We start from the raw sequence: 18524 nt of genomic DNA, 5'->3' as shown, positions 1-18524 counted from the left end.
AGTCAGCCTATTTCAAGTCCGTTACATTTTTAGAGGTTATTCATCTACCCTTACATTAATATTTATCTTTCATTCTGGTGAACAGGAATAGGCTTAACCTAAAGCCAACTAGCTTTCAGTGGAATTTCTATGTTCTTCCTTGTAGTACTTATCTTTGCCTGATAAATTAGTATCGTCAGGTGTATCAGTAGCTGAGATCTAGACCTTTTTAACACGCCGCTTCTCAGAAAAAATGTATATATATATCCCTCGTCCAAGGAGTCCTACCAACGAAAAAGTTGGGACCCGCAGTGCTCAGGCACTTGAAGAACGGGTCGTTCCCATTATCCCATTGTATATATGCACGTTCCTCACCCTCCTCATCCAGTGCTGTATGTCCATTCATATAACAAGGCCCAACAGGACACCCTTTCAATATATGGCGAAGAATAAAAATTACGGAGTTCCTAATGGGCGTTTTATTTTCGCATGCAGTCGCACATGAAATAAGGATATCCGTATCCTTTTTCACTTAGTAAGAAACACATTTGTCAGTTGAATTACACCACCACGGCACGGCTCGTTGTATCACTGCAGACAGAGAAGGCCTCCAGATAAGGACAACAGCTGTATATATATTAAATAAGCAGTCGCACACAACCGGCAAGGGGTGGTCCTCCAACTTGGTGGATGGGCGGGGAAGTTACATTACCATAGGAAACGGGCATTTCACAAAGTGTTACAGAGGGTCTCGGACTTGATCAATGGGGGCTCCTGTGAACACGGTAATTAAATTTCGGATTCCATAAAAATAGGTAACTTTCTTAAGTAGCTGAGCATACTACTAGCTTCTGAAATAAATTTGCCAGTTGAAATCAAAAGTAAGTAAAGATTTTATTGGGTACGTGTAGTTGTAAATAAGTGTCTATGTTCTTTGCTCTTACATTATGAACCCTAATATCACTTAATAAGTATTCCTACCTAAGAAAATAACACTGAACAGCATTGGCAGCTTAATTGCTGGAGCATCATTAATAACTCATAAATTGTTTCATATATTTTGTAGAAACTTTTTCGTGAGGCAACTAAAAATTAGCTATCAAAATACAGGATTGGATAGCTGCATCTGGTGTTCGTGAGATCGTAACTGTCAGATTGCCATTTTAACACCGATTTAATACAAAAAATATTTGGATTTTTATCAAATAGCATCGATATAATTCGAGATATCAAAGATGTCTGATATCTCTTTGAACGGATTACTGTTTAGTAGTCCAGTGGGATTTACTACTGAGAAACAAAAAATTCTCCGTCTTTCGATTGGAGTTAACAATAAAATTACCGCCTCAAACGGCAGAAAATGATGATGATCATCATCATAAATAAGGATGAGAGCCGGTGGCCTGTTTTGTCGCCATTTGAAACGAAGAAGTAAGTAAGCAAGCTTCAAAAGTAGGACAAACATTCAGGCTTAACACTTTTAGGGTGTGATAAATTACAAACAGAACAAAGTTTGAAACGAATTTTAATAGGCCTAATATTTGTCAATCTTTCTTACTAGGTTTCAAGGAAACCGACGCACATGCCTAGTGTTTGTGCGCGACATCGTTAATGCGACAACACCTGCATTCTTATACTGAAGAATTCCACACTGCAGTGAAATACATCTTGAGAATTATCTCAAGCAGCTGCGGTCCTCTTTTCATATAAATTCATGATCGGCCAGGCCGCTGTGCTATTCACCATAAAAGCATGCATGTTACCGTAAAGGTGCGTTCGGTCTTGGGCATTTAACGCCACTGGGACGTATTATTTGCTATTGCAAGATGACTGTCTTCTGTGCGTATTTTCGAGAATCTCGTAGACGTTTCAGAGGTTCTTACTGCCTCCATTATCACGGCGACTCGCCCTCTGATGTCGATCGTTCTGGGTTATGCCGGAATTATATCTTAAAATACTTTACGGAATACCATTTGTAAGTTGCAATTAATATAATGTGGACAAACATTCTTAGAAATATAAATATTAACACTTTCAGTACTAGCACATAAATACTCAATAGAGCTAACACAACGAATTACTTTTGACAATTTTTAGAATAGACCTGAAATGAATTTATTTAATTTTTATTTTTAAAGCATTTAAAATTTATACGCCTATTTGTCGCTACAGATTTCAGGGCAGTTGCTTACACTAACACAAGATGGCGGAGATATCGGATAAGGAGGATAGATTTGTTCGTGCCTGGCACTTAAGCAGTTTTTACTGTCGTTCTAATCGAACTCTGGGACTAATACAATCACACATCACAAATAGTTGCCAAATTTAATGATTCGGAGAAATAGAAAAAATTATTCCTGAGTACTAATAATCAAATTTTACCCTGTTATCAACAACAGCAAATCTGAATAACAAATTATTTACAGTTTGTAACCTCTTAATGTATATAAGTTCATAGAAGTTTATAACTAGTTAATCACCACGCATCTCATATTTATGACTTTAATGTTTTGATGCTGAAGTTTCTAGTTTTTTAATATAGTGTAACGTAAATCATATATTTAATAAATTATAATTCTTTGCTCCGTAATTAAGAAAATATAGAACAATCTATGACGGCTGGACTTATTCCTTCAAGGACGGCTTCTGCTATTCTGAGTATGGGTTCTTTCCTATAATCCGTTTCTAGTAGAACACACACTACTGTAATTGCAATGAATCATGACACATTTCGTTTCGTTTTGGAATTGTTCAAGTCAATTTTTTCAAATATAACTAGGCAGAAACATTATCTATGCCTGGTAAAGTTTTCTGCAGTATGAAACCTTCTATCGGTTATCAATTTCGGGTGCCATTATGAGAAATAACTACGTAACCTATCTTAAATATTTGCACAAGACTTAAAGGGGGAAGTCTTAGATCGACAGCCAATCACAAATAAGAAATGTCTGGTACTGTCTGATAGTCATTTCTCCGCCCATCAGTCAGTGATCAAGGAGTAAAAAAGGGTTTTGACATCCGCGAGATGGAGCCAAGATGCATTGGTTTGAAGAGTACGTCTTAATCAAATACGCCCCTCCTTTGGAATGTTTAAACAGCACACAGACTGTAAGGTGAGAGAAAGGAGAACAGTCCAGTGTAAAGTGTCGTGGCGAACAGTCTACCGAACGTCCTCAGTTCATACCTGGCTCACAGCAGTCAGTGGTGCTGCTTTTTAATAAGATCACAGGAAGAAATTCGTACGTCGGTTACAGGTAACAAGTACATGATTATATCCGTCTGTTGTTCTACGTCTACCACCCGAAGTTACTGTCTTCTAAATCTGGTTAAGTTATGGGGCGAGAAATATTTGAACATTGTAATAGGTGTACACGTGGTGTGCCTTTAAAACTTACTCAGAGCACGAGAATCCCCAGACCATTCATTGCCTACAGTCACATCGGATAGTTCGGGCTTTCGCTGACAACTCGCTGCTGGATACTTAACATTTCTTTCAAACTAATCTGTCCCGTAGTCTCGTGAAGTTCAGAAACGCCTACTGAATTAGTAACACTGAAATAGGTCTGTAGTTTAAGCACTTTCGCTTTGTATTTTTTATTAAAAACATGGACCGAAGCCATTAAGAAAGAAATACTGAGTAACGGACGGTCTCGTCTTGGCTCGTTGCAAAAATCAAGACTTACAACCTACCAGCAATGTTACATTTGAATATGATATTTTCTGAAGAGTGATTGTAAAGACCTGTTGATTATTCGTGTATGTGTATATAATTTTCAAACACGCGTTTAACACTTTACGTCAATTTTTCTTTTAATGACATGAAATCACCTGTTGGTGAGATGCCATCTTATTAGGGCGTAAGGGTGTGGCTCAATGACGTCACGTTGTTGCACATTTCTGCCCTGGCTTTCAACGTTTCCTGCAGAAAGTTTTTCTGGATAGCCTATAGCCCTCGCTACTAGGCCTATTGCTATTTCTATAAAATATTGTATCTTGCTGCTTGTACAGTATTTTTCTTTGTATTGTCAGAAAGATAGTGTAACATATAGGGTTAGGTGTGGAGACTGGTTCAGATAATCCATAGACTTTTGACCTTATTTTTCATTGGAACATTCCAACGCACAATTAGACCTAGAAATGAGCATCAAGACAAAGGAGTTTTGTAACGTTGATTAGTTATGAAAATTACACTATTTAGGTTCAAGACGACAAATCTCGCACGCTTTAAATTCGCATGAGCTGTCATAGAAGCCTGAGACTGAAGTTTATAATTAAAAATAATGTGCATAAACAGCATATTACAAGAAGAGGGAAAGATGTTCTGAAACGCCGTATAATCAAATTACGCCTTAGACCTATAACGTGAAGACGCAATGTCAAGAGATGTATCATAATTTGAAAACTAAGTCTGTAAATCTTTTGTAGTACGCGCAATCACAGAAGTAATTTAATACTGCAATTAAATTATGCGTGTTCCTACACGTATATCTTTATGATTTTATTGCTAGTAAAGCACAAAACACTCTTCATCCAGAGAAATCTAAATAGAAGAATATGCCCTCATTACATGTACATCCCAAGTGTGTAAATATTTAACAGAAGCTGACAATTAAATGTCCCTATGGCATAATGAAATGTGACTTAGAAACGAAGTGACGTGTCAATAGTCAGCCAGCTTCAACAGCTTAATCTGCGGGAAATTATACTAATCAGTTTCGAATAATTTCCCGCAGATGAAGCTGTTCAGATCAAATGCTAGCTCAACCAACATACCAACAGCTAGGGTTTCTGTCCTTCCTTCTTTACCTGAAGACGGTGGAAGATCCAGCTTCCGAAACGGTGTGCTTTTATTTGTAATTTAGACGATGGACAAAGTCTGAAAAGGCAGTTTTACAGATTAAAACGCACCGTCGTCGGAAACCTTCGGAATTTATTTATACATCTATTCATTACCGCGTTCACAAGAACCCCAGCAGTAAGTTGGCAGGCCCTCAACTCTGAGTCTGCCTGGAATCGAACCTGGATGTGTCAGTTTCCGAGTTCCGGATGTTTGTGCTTATTGTTTCAGTACTTGGTCGTTTGACAACGCCCACTGAAGTTTGTTTAACTACGCGAGCGACTGCTTTAAACAATTTCAGAACGGTGATTCCCTTTGGGGCACGCGTTTCCGCTGGTTGCGTAACTCCGAGTGTCAGAACTCGGCAGTAAGGTGACCTAATTCTAAACAATAATGTAGGCCGCGGAAAGGGTGGTTTCATGTAAGAACGTCCGGTTCTGCGTCACCTTTTCATTTATCAACGAAAATAAAATCGGGCTGATCACTTTTAGAAGCTTCGGGGATTTCCACGTATGATGGTGTTTCCGTAACATGTTACAATGATACACGAAGAACTGTAAAAGGTAAGATGTAAAACCGTTTTGATTTGAATTTGTGACGTTTAAACGCTCATATTATTAAGCCATTAGTAGGCCTAGAAGTAATAATTTTAGTATTACCATTAGCATCACAATATACAGTCTTATACAAATATATTTCTATACGTAAATGGTAGGTTATTTTACTAGATGTACGCCTACTTGCTTCCTATTTAATTTTGCTTTAATTTTTAAATAGATTTCGTATTATTATTACAGCGCGGCTGTTTTGAACGATGCAACTAAAAAGTGAAGTTATTATTAGGGTTATTTTCATTAATATCATTTATTATTTTCATATTATTATTGTTGTTGTTACTATCTACAAAAATCCCTATGAATATTTAGGCCTATGTGGAATTTAGGCTGTTTAAAGGATAAAATAATCGGATATGCCTATAAGAATTGCAGGAACATCATCATATTCTTAGAAGACGGTAGTCATACTAAATGCAATGTTTTACCACCATATTTATACGAAGTAAATTAATCACACACTACGATAGCTGTTCAGAAACCGCGATTTACCATGCCTGAGTAAGAAGTATTATCAAACCCCAGTTACAAGCTGTTATACTAAGTCCCGTGCCCTATGCAGACCCATTACGTCTTCATATCACATTATACCAGCTATTAATTTATATTTCTCTGAACCGTTCTCCGTTCATTGATAAATGTCGTCTTGTCCATGTTGATCTTCTGATTAATAACTCCGTATTGATTTGTAAGTAGATACCAACCTGAAGATAGATACCGTGTGTTCCTCCGAAACGTTGGTATCTACGGAGTTACTAAGCAGAAGACCAACATCAATATCTGCACTGCCGTGAGAACCTCAAACCTCATATAAAGTCATTACTCTTAATTCATATGGACTCTACACGAACTAGTATTTATAGGCTTATTTGCTCTAAGTAATGTAGTTTAACTGAAATTAATATTTCGTTGAAATCTCTTCAGGTAAAGAATCAATTATATTGTCATTTCTAAGTGGTTGGGTGAATGAAAATCGAGTAAAGAGGTCAAATCGTGCAGGTACCACGACAGTTAGGGAGTTTTCTTTAGTCGTGGCTGGAAATACAGCGGAACATCTTGGGACGGATGTCTAGTTTCCTGCCGTGAGACAACATCCGTATTTGGTCTCCTCCTCCCCCCCTTCTCATGACCAAACAAGTTCGCAACAAGTAACCAGACTATACATGGAACGTCGTGTGACGTACCTGTAGCAGTCGAGACTCTCCGTAAAATAGTTCCACCGCCGCGTTTCTGTAATGAATGTTTCACCGTGAAGTAAAAAGCAAATTTTGTTCAATATTTCTTTTAGTAAAACAAAACAAACAGATTCGCCAAACTACTTTACTCACCCAACCTGAATCTTCTTTTGCTCTCTGGAATTAGGCTCACGTCTGGCCCAACTACATAGATACCTTTCTATGCCCTTTGGTTTTGAAGAGAATGTTCCAGACCGTATTATTGTTTTTATGGCGCGTCACGAATTTTATCTGACGATCTGATTCAGACGAGAATAAATGTTTAGCTCCTTCTTTGTGTATTCTTTTTAACACTGTACAGTACATATCTCAACCCTTCATAACGTAACGTAACTGGGACCCGGAGTGCTCAGGCACTCGAACAACGGGTCGTCGAAGTATCAAAGTAAGTAGTATCATAACGTAACATAATTATTACTCACTGAGTTTGACTAAAATGCTTGTTTCTTTTAACCAAACGCCTCATTTAATTATATTACACAGTGTGAAAACTGAAAATACTTAACAAAATTATAGTTTCGCCATTTTAATGCTTTGTTCTCAGTCCCAGATATTCCTGATGCAAGACCAGATATTATTTACATCACAATTAGCGTCTTCTGAAACACGACTTTCCAAGTAGTTATAATTTGGAACTTCCGCAACTGAATATAAAACATTTTACAGCGGATCTTATATATCATTTTCGAGGTTATGACTTTGATTTTCATTACTGATATGTTCATCACTGAAACAATATGCAAGCACGCCCAAACCAGAAATGAAAAGACTGCTGAATCTCTTTCAGTTATTTAGGTCAAGATTCCTAAGCAGATAATCCGGAATCATTCATAGTTCGTGAACAATTTCTAAAAAATTCCCTGAATATTTCTATAACCTAACAAACGCCTTCATTTATTTTGTGTTCAAATGTTACGACGATGAGACGAACAGGTGCTACAACATTACATTATTTCTTTAGACGTCCTTTTATACATGTTATCGGAAATACTCAAAATCCGTCTGAACTAGTTTGTCCTAGGTTAAACTAGACACTCCCGTCGCTTGTAGGAGATTAGGTTAGGACATTTTATAAACTCCTAAGAGCTTCAGGAGTTTTAGTTTCGCCAAGGACATACTAGTTCAGACGGATTTTTGGGTATTTCCGGTGACATGAAAACTATTGTTCACATAACTTGCAGGGACGTGATAGCCATGGAGCAGAGTAGGGACACAGAAGCCGAAACCCTGCCACAAGCTGGAGGACGATCTGTCATCACGACACGCAGACACGTGAGAACTATCACCACTGCGGGTCACATCACCACGGGACACGTGGCCGATGACGACGAGGAGTACGAAGAAAACCAACAGGTGATAGCCGAATGGCATTCATAAGTCATCTTCTGTCTCTACTGTCTATGAGTTTGAAATAACTACAGCCTTTACTTCTCCATTCCACTTCTTAAGAACGGCTATACACCACTGAGTAAGTGAGAATATGTTAGGGCTTCATGCCACGAAAGACACATCTATTATTGAAAATTTCTCTTGGCTTATATAAATTTACTTTTCCAGCATCTTGATCATGGTCGACAAACAGCGACGCCCTCTCTGAACAATCAGCAGCAACAGCAGCTGCTGAAACAGCAGACAATCGTGACGGCATCCCCACATAACAATGAAGTGTGTATGACGCACAGCCCCATGTCCAGCAATCACACGCCCCCAGGCTCCGTGGGACAGCCACACGTCTCTGGAGCTGGACAACTCGTAAGTATCGCAGAACACAGTCCATTACGTATACTTTGCAATGAAGCGGACGTCATCCGTCTGTCCGCATTTTTCATCTCCGAAATTACCAAATGGAGTACAAAGGATTTTCGTGCTGTGCAAGTGTTTCAAAACAGAGTATAGGCAAAATATTTTAAAATTAGAAGAATACCAGGGTGTAATTTAAATTATTACAATTAGATAAATTTCGAGATTTTTCAACCACGCAGTATTATTAGGTTAGTGACATGTAGCATGCAACTAACAAGCAATGCACACAGAGCTTTCTTATAAACCTTTCGTGCACACAGTAGATGATAACAGAACACAAAATTAAGACGATCCTTGATGAGGTTAGGAAGATTGATGAAGCGCAATCAGTTTGGTGTGCAATGGCAGTGGTGTTAAACCTCCTGGTTCTGATTCCAGAGTTAGTTCAGTCACTGCTGCATCACTATTATTGTCTATTCTTTTATTTGTAGTTAAATACCAAAGAAACTATAAACACCAATGAACCTTCACCGAACGGACAACAACAACAACAACAACAACAACAACAACAACAACAACAAAGCTATGAGCAGCAGCTGCCATACAGTCCTTCTCCTTCCAGTCAGGTGAGATACGCGTCGCCCATAAATCAAAGCCTCTCTGTGCAGCCGCAATCCGCCTTGTGTTACACCCCTACAACAGAGCACTACCACCAACAGCAGTCCAGCCCACCGCCGCCTCTCCTGGCCATCCAACACCATCCAGTGACCACAAACATTCAGCATCGCTTCACACCTACTCCCACAATAGGCAGAACAACAGGCAACGGACAACCGCGGTATGACTCGCCGACGCTGGACCACCAGCAACAGGAAGTGCAACAGCAGAGATACTCTGCGACGCCCATCCCTGTTAACCAAACCCACCAGCTGCTTCCACCACAAGAACAGCAACAATTGCAGGGATACCAACACCACAATCACCAAGACATGACTCCTTCACCAGAACTTGAATACATTCATCACCATCAGATGAATACTTATGGTGACACAGGTAATCCTTCATTGCAAGTTAAGAATGAAGGTCATGAAGAAGGTGGGGGTACAAGTAGTGCTAAGTTGGCTCAATTGCAGACGCTTAAGAACGAAGCCAACAGCAGTAACAACACCTCTATCACTCCCCCGGGCAATGCCACTCTGACACAACAAATAGCCCACCAAACTGACGGTCAGGGGACGACATACACCACCCTAGAGACCGTGTCCTCAGTCAACACATACCATGCAACTTACGCCGAGAACGCCGTTCCTTCACCGTACCAGCTGCAGCAGACTTCCAGTATATCATCCCCAGGATACTCGCCATACCTTCACAAGACCGCCAATGCAGAACTTTACACGCTGTATCCTACATCAGCTGGAGGAATGACAAACAAAGTGGTCTCCCTCGGATCCTCAGAAAGTCCACTGATCTACACAAAAAGTGACCCAACGTTAACATCAACTTCAATATCTGTCAATTCTAAATCTTCGACCCCACAACTTTACAGCGGCATGCAGGTACATAACCAATCCCTTACCTATGACCAGCACCAAACATCAGGATCTCCGACCTCTCAGCAAATCACTCTGTATGGTCATGGAGGCACGGCGAGCTACATCAGTAAGTTCCCGATGCCTACCGATCCATCTACACAGTATTGGACTACATCTGGCAATGGATCGCCCACGGCCTTAGACTATGTTGGCTCAGGTTATGGAGGAACGGCCTTACAGAACTCTGTGGTTACCGACGGTATCACAACGTCGTCTCCAATGCAACAGACTGCCTACACGACATTCGGAAGCAACGGCGGTGCAGGGCCTTCGTCATCTTGGAATGTGTCATTTGATGACAATTACGACCCTAGTGAGTACAATTCAGTATTTAGACCTAAGCCAAATTTGTTTTCCTCTGTAGTTTACAATATAGAAGCAAGAGGTTCTATTTATCTATATATGTAGACAGAATCATTAGATTTGACACAGAGAACGTTCTTGTAACTTGTCCTCTGCAAATACGATAGTTTCTATATTAATTTCGAAGTTTGTAGTTCTACGTCGTAGGGAATAAAGTGTCTCAGGATATTCTGGATCCAGAATTAATTGATTCAAGCAATGTATCCTCCAGACTTTCAGAAGCACATGGACATACACCCATGATTCTAGCGGTAATCAAACCCATTACCCCATTGTTCCAGACATAGAAAATAGTCTCTTGACTAAATGTGATGTCAGGTTCTTCCAGCGGTGAGTATAAAGATGGCCGTCCTCTGGGTTCGTGTTCCATGCAGTCTGGCTGTTATTTTGTTATGTTGCAGAAACAGAATATCTGGACCTTCCTGTGCTTAGCCTAATAACTGGCGTTGTCACTGCTCAGTACTTAACTTCGAAACATACTTAGGCCTATCTCTACCATACAAGAGGTCTACGTCACTAATTGCAACCGACGGACTTAGCACGGAACTTGATATGACCAAACCTGCATATCTGATCCATGATTAATCGATTCCAAATAAACTGATTTCATAAATTTTTGTTCCTGTGTCGATCTTATTCTAGGTCTTCCTCTGTGTATTTAAAAATTAAATCCGTGGCGTAACAGCTCCAGAGAGCCAAAACCGACTAGCTTGACTGCTGACCTCACGTTCACATGCCTAAGCAGAGATGAACGATCATCCAACCAGATAAAGGGTGACGTGTGGTCAGCACGACGAACCCCCAGTCATTGCTAGTTTTCCTGACCGGATTACGCTACTCATTGTAGCTCCCCAATTTCCTCACGATGCTGGGTTGGCACCGGTCCCATACACCGGTCGAAAGCTCGTGCGAAAATTCTTCTCCCCCGAGACTCGAACCAGCGCGCATTCTGTATCGCCGCTCAGACCGCGCGAACATTTCTGCTATTTTATTACACGTGTTATGTATTTTGGAATTAATAATTCGTTATTGATGATCTTCCCCATATTTTCATTCGTGAGCCCATGTATTTATTTGTAATTAGTCTCTAATAAGTTTCGTTTTTGGCTTTCCCATGGAATGCAAACGCTTGGGGATGTGTAAATATGATATCTCGGGTACCGATTTAATAGGACGTTTGTTAAAACCAAGTGTCTGTCCGGAAGTGATACTGGAAAAAAGAATCACTCCTATTGAGAAAAATCAAATTTAGAACGTACAGCGCGAAGCTGTCAGTTTACCGAGTTAACTTGTATTAAGTGATGCACAACCTGTATAGGATTTCTTAAAATATTAAGTTGAAACCAAATGTATTTTATTCTCTTCACGATATGATTAATTTTTAGCTGTTTAGGCATCATGCTGTTTTATGAACTGATATTGGACTAGCCTGGCTAACATGAAGTGGAACGAAGGATATTATAATCGTATTTAACTAATACAATATAATTTCTTACAATTTTTTTAAAGTTGTTTGTTTATACATTGTTGTTACCGTCTGAATCTTAAAACCTTGCATACCGTGTAGTGTATTTGAATATAAAATATGCATACAAACAGAACTGATGATGACCTCTTGAGGTCGAAACGCCTTTGGCATTAGTGTCCTTTATAGTGTAAACAGTTCTGTTTGTAAGCATATTTTATATACCGACTGTACTTTTTATTTCCTACAGGATTTGAGACTTTCGCGACGAGTACAATCAATAAAATCTGCTCGAGCAATCAACCGCGTCAACTGGTTACCGTAGTAAACAGACGTTTCGGGAACCAACCCCGATGATGGGGAGAGAGTTGGTTCCCGAAACGTCGGTTTACTACGGTAATCAGTTGACGCGGCTGATTGCCCGAGAAGATTGTGTTGATTATTATTTCCTGACGCATACTAAACTATAAAATCTAGTTCAATTTCCTTAAAATAATGTTCGATTTGCTGTGTCAGGTCACATACTAGGGGTGGACATCAAGGAGTGTGTGAACTGTGGCGCAAGCGTGACGCCCCTGTGGAGGCGTGACGGCACTGGTCACTATCTTTGTAATGCGTGTGGTCTATACAACAAAATCAACGGGGTGAACAGACCACCAGTCCGGAGCCACACCAAGAAAGTCAATTCGGTGAGTCAGTCTCGAACCCGTGCCATGTGTTAAAGTGGCGAACTTGATCTTCCTATTAAATAGACCATTAAGTTATGCTCTAGCCTTGTAAAGAAACAAACGACTGTTGATACAATTTGTTTGCGTACCGAGGAAACTTGTTTGCTTCTTACTTCAAATGCATTTGCCTGTTATGAACAAAATACACGCAGGCTATATTCCGACGTTGAATACTCAGATTTGAATTCCTTTTTATACAACACTATAACCGCCTTTAACGATGATATTTTGTAAATGTAAATTCTGTGCTATTTTTAAAGAAATCTTATTCTGTTAGCACATTCCACGTCAATAAAATAAAATTTAACCTTTTGAGAATTATGTGAATGGTTAATTAGAATTATGGCACTTTTTTGCTGATTCTTTCCTACTAAATAGGCTTAAATCGTAACCAAGATACATTGTTTATAGGCGAGTAGGCTTGTATCTTGCATTGGACAGAAAGTGTGCATCCAAAACAACGGAGAGACGACATTGTGTCTTTTACACAATGTGAAATTAGTAGTTATAAACTGCCAAAACTTTTCTAATTTTACATAAGAATGGAACATTTGTTTGTTTCAAAATGGTGCACTGCATATTTACTAGATTATTCACACTTCCCTAAAATATCTTTTTTAAAATTCATAAAGTCAGAATTTATATTTAACTTTAAAATGGAAACCAACAAATCTTAGATGCATAGAATATTCCGTGATTATGTGGCGATTTTCGGAAGTGCCGTTCTTTGGTAAAGTGCTTAAAAGTAAATCTTATACAGGTCCAAAAAGCGTATGATATATTTTCATGCAGTACTAACACAAGTAACAGAAGCCTAGGAACGATATGTGCAAGGATTGTAACAAACCGACGAAGATCGTCGGGACACCAATAGTCACTACGCCGCAAAGACACCGTACTTAGCGAAGATAAGCCTCGCGATGTCATTGGACACGACGTTGTATGAGCGATGCCGGTCGCCGCAACGTTAGACGTTGAGACGTTTACTATGAACTGCAAATGAAGTGAACAGAAGCCTCTGGAAACCTTATGACGGATGCTAGCAAACCGAAGTCAAGCGCCACGACGCTTGGAAACGCATGCCGAGCGCCGCGACGTACATCCCGAGGAAGTGGCGTTAATGGACACAAAGTAGAAAAACCGATCCCGAGTGTTGCAACGGCTACGAAAGACGCCACATTCACAGGATGCCACTGGAGAAAAAACGAATATAAGCGTCGCTCCAGCACTATGTGCTTACACGTCAAACTGAATGATTTCTTTGAGAGCAGACTCCAGTCTGAGCTACCTCTGTGAAATACCGGGTCTACAATTTATGCGGCAGCGGTCGTGCTTGTATTGCGTGCTCGGCCGGCACACTGTTGGTGTGGGAGAGAGTATTGCGCGTTCTTCCGGTGGGTGACTGGCGAATCAGTTTCATTGCGTCTCTCGTCGTGGATTGACGTTGATAATATGGTGTATAGTATTAAGCAATGTGTGTTCTTAGTCGAAACATATGCCAAATATTCATCCTACGGAAGATGCCGCCGTAAATATCGCAGACTTTTCCCGGTGAAAGTGTTCCTAGCAGGCCCATGATACAGAGATTAGTAAAAAAATTTCGTAGTACGGGATCAGTTTTGGATAAAAAAAAGAACAGGAAACGACAATTCATTTCGGCAATACCCCAAGAAGAGCTTCGTCGAGTATTTAGAAACATGTTAACGAGATGTGAAGCTTGCTTGCAAGCACAAGGAAGTCACTTTGAACATCTTTTGTGATTTAAGGTAAGAACAATTAATGTAATAACATGTATTAGTGACGAGAAATATTCGCAGTTCGCTGTTACTAGCGGCACTGAAACTGATTCGCCGGTCACCCACCGGAAGAACGCGCACAACTCCCGCCCACATCAACAGAGCGCCGGCCGACCACGCAATGCAAGCACGACCGCAGCGTCATAAATTGTAGATCCGGTACTAGTGTTATCAAAGGGTTAGTATATAATAACTGGACTGTCTTTGGTGATCAAAATGCTTTAACTAAAGCAGAATTTAGTAAATTAACAAGAACTTTGTGTAGATTGGTAAAGCCAAAAGGGAACTTCGCTCCTTCTGGAACTAGCCTCTTTAAATGTTCGCTCCTTAGCTACTAATCCATTACAGGCCTGTATAAGAATAATATTTTCTATACGACAAGAAAACAGAGTTAATGTCGTCGTTTTCTTGCTTTGCTAGACCGGTAATCGGCGGTCAGGTGTGACCTGTGCCAACTGCAACACCAACACGACAACTTTATGGCGACGCAATAACAACGGAGAGCCGGTCTGCAACGCCTGCGGTCTGTACTTCAAACTCCACGGGGTACGTAGTTTAATTAATAACATTTTAATGATGGCATAGATAGAAAAATGCATGTTGATGTTTGTAATAATCCGTGCCAAAGCCGACTAGCTGGCTGCTGGCCTCACGTTCACATGCCTAAGCAGAGGTGAACGATCATCCAACCAGATATAGGCTGGCGTGTGGTCAGCACGACGAACCCCCAGCCATTGCTAGTTTTCATCACTGGATTACGCTACTCTTTGTACCTCCCCAATTTCCTCACGATGTTGGGTTGGCACCGGTCCCACACACCGGTCGAAAATCTCATGAGAAATTGCTTTCCCCGAGATTCGAACCAACCCGTATTCCATATCACCAGTCCGAAGCATGATGCCTCAGACCGCGCGGCTACGGCGCGGGACTGTTGATATTTGTAGCGATAGAAAATTAAGAATAAAAGGAGTACTGAGGATATACGCAGGAATTGTATTCTTGAGACGCTTTCTTCTTGATAAATCGATTGTTATGTTGGGCATAATTTATTGGTAGTTTATTTAGTTTGCGACTGAAGCTAAAATCGATGTTCCGGCATGAAATTATGTCTAGGCTGATCTCTCCATACGCAGCCTCCCGTACACAGTTCTCAGAAAACTCTCACACTCCATGAGATATCTGAAGAGTGCACTCAACCATGTTTCCTGCGCAGTCAAAATTCAGCGGCCTCCATGAAATAATAGGGCAGTATTTTCACATTATTCGGAAGAACAGGAAAGGAATGGAATGCCTTGCCACAGCCCGTACATTACCCGCTTACCCATAAAAACGTCGCTCTTAGGTTTTAAAGGTTAGTGCTTATGACGGAAATGGGTGACACCCTCCACACTTGTAAAAGAGGAAAAGTGATGACGTCACAGGTAAGGAAGTCCTGGTTTCTCTTTTTAGTCTCTCGTATCTGCAGTGTTGTGATAAAAGGTTATACGAGTTCAGCACCGTGCGCATTTTACCTTGGACTTGTTCCGCAAAAAAATTTGCAACAGTTTCTAAGGACGGGAAACGGCGACACCCATAGAAAACAAGAGACTCGTTCACTACGCCAATTCCTTCTGCATCACCTGTTAACTCAGGGCCTGTGTTAGTCTATTCATTATACTGTGTTGCGAGTTTCATGTTATGCTCACCGATTTACAAAGTATTCACATTTCAAAGATCACTGCTACAAATTATTTACTCTATGACTCATCCGTTTCCCGTCCTAAATCATGAAGAAGTTGTACTGAATTGATATCATTCATCATTAAACGGCAAATAAAGAAAGATAAAGTTTACAATGACAGTTCAAAGCGAAGGTAGTTCCCACACTGTTATACCAGGAGAGAAGACTGGGTTAAGAACAGAAAAAGTCGGTAAAACTGAAGCAGCGGAACGATATTTTTAAGAAATTTCTAGGTATATATCAGGAAGAAAAAAATTAATATAAAAAAAATAACACACTAAACAAGTTTTAGAAATTTTAAAAATGTATTATTACGTAGGAAAATGGTTAGCTCATTTGAGCAAATCTGACAGTGGAAAACTGTTGATATACGCACTTCACTACAAACCAAATGAGCTAGGGAGAAACCATTCAAAACGTGGCTGCAAAACATGATAGACATCAGGTTAATTCTTAGAGGACAGAAGAAAGTATCCCTTTGATAATTTTTCAGCGAACAGAAGAAACCATTCATAGATGAACAATCCGTATGTTGAGGTAAAAACAAGTAACAGTTTGTATGATTTGAGGTTTTCACAGCGGTGATTCATTTCCCTGATGACGGAGGCAGTGTGACCACTGAAACGTTGGTAAACATCTACCATACTACACAGCGCAACAACCCAGAAGACAGAAATCTTCAAGTAACAGTTTATGTATGATCAGATACAGCAATCTAGCATGTAAGACGTTAGATCACGACTGCAGCACACTGCCTTGCCACACAAATTTGTTAATCTGGTAGTTAAGCCTTGCACGCTTGATTCAATACTGTCTTTGTAAAATCTGTGTCCCTTAATGTACTTGTACGCTGACGATACTAGATTGAGATTTACTTAAACGTCTTAAGTGAGACAGGACTGTACCTCGTTAATTACAGCCCTAAGTGACTTAATCATTAATATTACATATTAATCAAACAAAACATCCGAAATTTGAACATTATCATTCCAATTATCGCCGTTAACTTTATTTGAAATAATGCACCAGATAAAAGAACATAATCACATATTACTCAAAATATATCTCTTGGGGATGGCACATTATCATAGTAACATAACACAGATTTTCAAACGATTGGTTATCGACCCGGTAATGCCAATGAAAACAGATTTGAAATCTTCAACACCTCCGGAAATATAATCGCTTATTTTCACCTCAACCGGATAAGTTAACAGAAAAACAGACAATATCAAAACTTTGGATAAGTTAAGAGACGCTGAGATATCTATGTGACCTTACAGGTATCTCGTAAGAAATCCTATCTTAACTTTTACTATAATTCTTGATTGGAAGATACGTCTGTTGTAGCCCGTATCTCATTGCACTAGGTACGTACATTTTACTTAATTCTACACAAAATACTATTTGTGAAAGGTGATTGTATTTCTAGGCTGTTATTTCACTTTTGCGTAGAAACATAGTACCGGGTCTCGCGTCTGGCATACGTAAACAATATACTCATACGCAATGCTTCTATTATTTAACAGTCGTTCTGGAAAGATCTTAACTAACCTCATTTCCTTTCAAATTATTTTAATTATATCGTTAAGTTAATAAGAATTGCAATATAAATAATTATACAAAATTTCCAGTACTACAGAATCCTAACGAGTTAAATATTTCAGACGTGAACTGAAATATATGTACTGAAGCTAGGTTTATAATCTTTAACGTGTAAAAAATACTTTACACAAAATTCATGTTCATAGCTATACAATGTTCCACAAGTTTAATAGATTTCGTTATGAAATTTAGAGGCAAATTAACATTTATTGCGGCCAATATATTGTTAATTTAAGTCCTGAAAAAAATAAATACCTCGTCACGTGATATGTATTTTTCCAAAGATCCATTATCAAACTAAATATTAGTGATATAAGTGGCGGTGTTGGTGCCACTTCCACGTCTGACGTTGGTACAGTCTTTATGTTAACATTATTGATGTAGCAAATTAAAGTGCACAAAGTAAACATTATTGATATTTAGTGACACGATGTTTAAACTACAATGCGTTAAGCCTGTCATTCCTTATTAAATACGATAAGTAAAAATATAAACCCACAACAACAACTTCATGAAAATTATAAATAACTTCTGCAGTATTAAACAATTGTTTTGTCTTAACCTGTCCCTAAAACCGGTATTATATTTGTAAGAATCCGGCACGACATTTTCAATGCACAATAGAATGTACAGTGTGTAATAGATCTTGAAGTTCAGCGCCATTACTATGCACGATATTGACGTAGTTGGGGAATATAGGAAGTGTGCTGGTTCAAAACTACCTTTGTGAAATATTCTAACAAAAAATAAGTTTTAAATATTATAGCCTCAATCAACCTCAATGGTAGCGTGATCTGAGGCTGCTCAGGACATGTCCTGTGTAGGTGGAGGCCTTGCGTCAGGC

The 18524-nt window shown here is 39.5% G+C and overlaps 1 protein-coding gene and 1 long non-coding RNA gene across 8 annotated transcripts in view; one reads left to right on the top strand and one right to left on the bottom strand.

The window, feature by feature from the left end:
* LOC147872805 (uncharacterized) overlaps positions 1-18524 on the bottom strand; it is a 159533-nt gene that overhangs the window by 63214 nt on the left and 77795 nt on the right. The window lies entirely within an intron of this gene.
* Positions 1-18524, top strand: part of LOC110831995 (uncharacterized) — a 36990-nt gene that overhangs the window by 5653 nt on the left and 12813 nt on the right. The window contains exons 1-7 of one of the 4 annotated variants that reach the window (XM_087355448.1): positions 3043-3233; positions 5048-5379; positions 7847-8018; positions 8223-8417; positions 8900-10316; positions 12348-12520; positions 14776-14901. In XM_087355448.1, coding sequence (XP_087211574.1) covers positions 7860-8018; positions 8223-8417; positions 8900-10316; positions 12348-12520; positions 14776-14901 — 2070 coding nt within the window. In that variant the 5' untranslated portion in view covers positions 3043-3233; positions 5048-5379; positions 7847-7859. Of the gene's footprint in view, positions 1-3042; positions 3234-5047; positions 5380-7846; positions 8019-8222; positions 8418-8899; positions 10317-12347; positions 12521-14775; positions 14902-18524 lie in introns of those variants that run through there. The other 3 variants (XM_087355450.1, XM_087355447.1, XM_087355449.1) reach the window with 3 other exon arrangements.

Source organism: Zootermopsis nevadensis, unplaced genomic scaffold, assembly GCF_977971745.1.
Source record: "Zootermopsis nevadensis isolate Lab colony 2312 unplaced genomic scaffold, Znev_1.0 Znev_ptg000024l, whole genome shotgun sequence".
Taxonomy (NCBI): domain Eukaryota; kingdom Metazoa; phylum Arthropoda; class Insecta; order Blattodea; family Termopsidae; genus Zootermopsis; species Zootermopsis nevadensis.
This window is presented reverse-complemented; position numbering and strand designations above follow the sequence as displayed.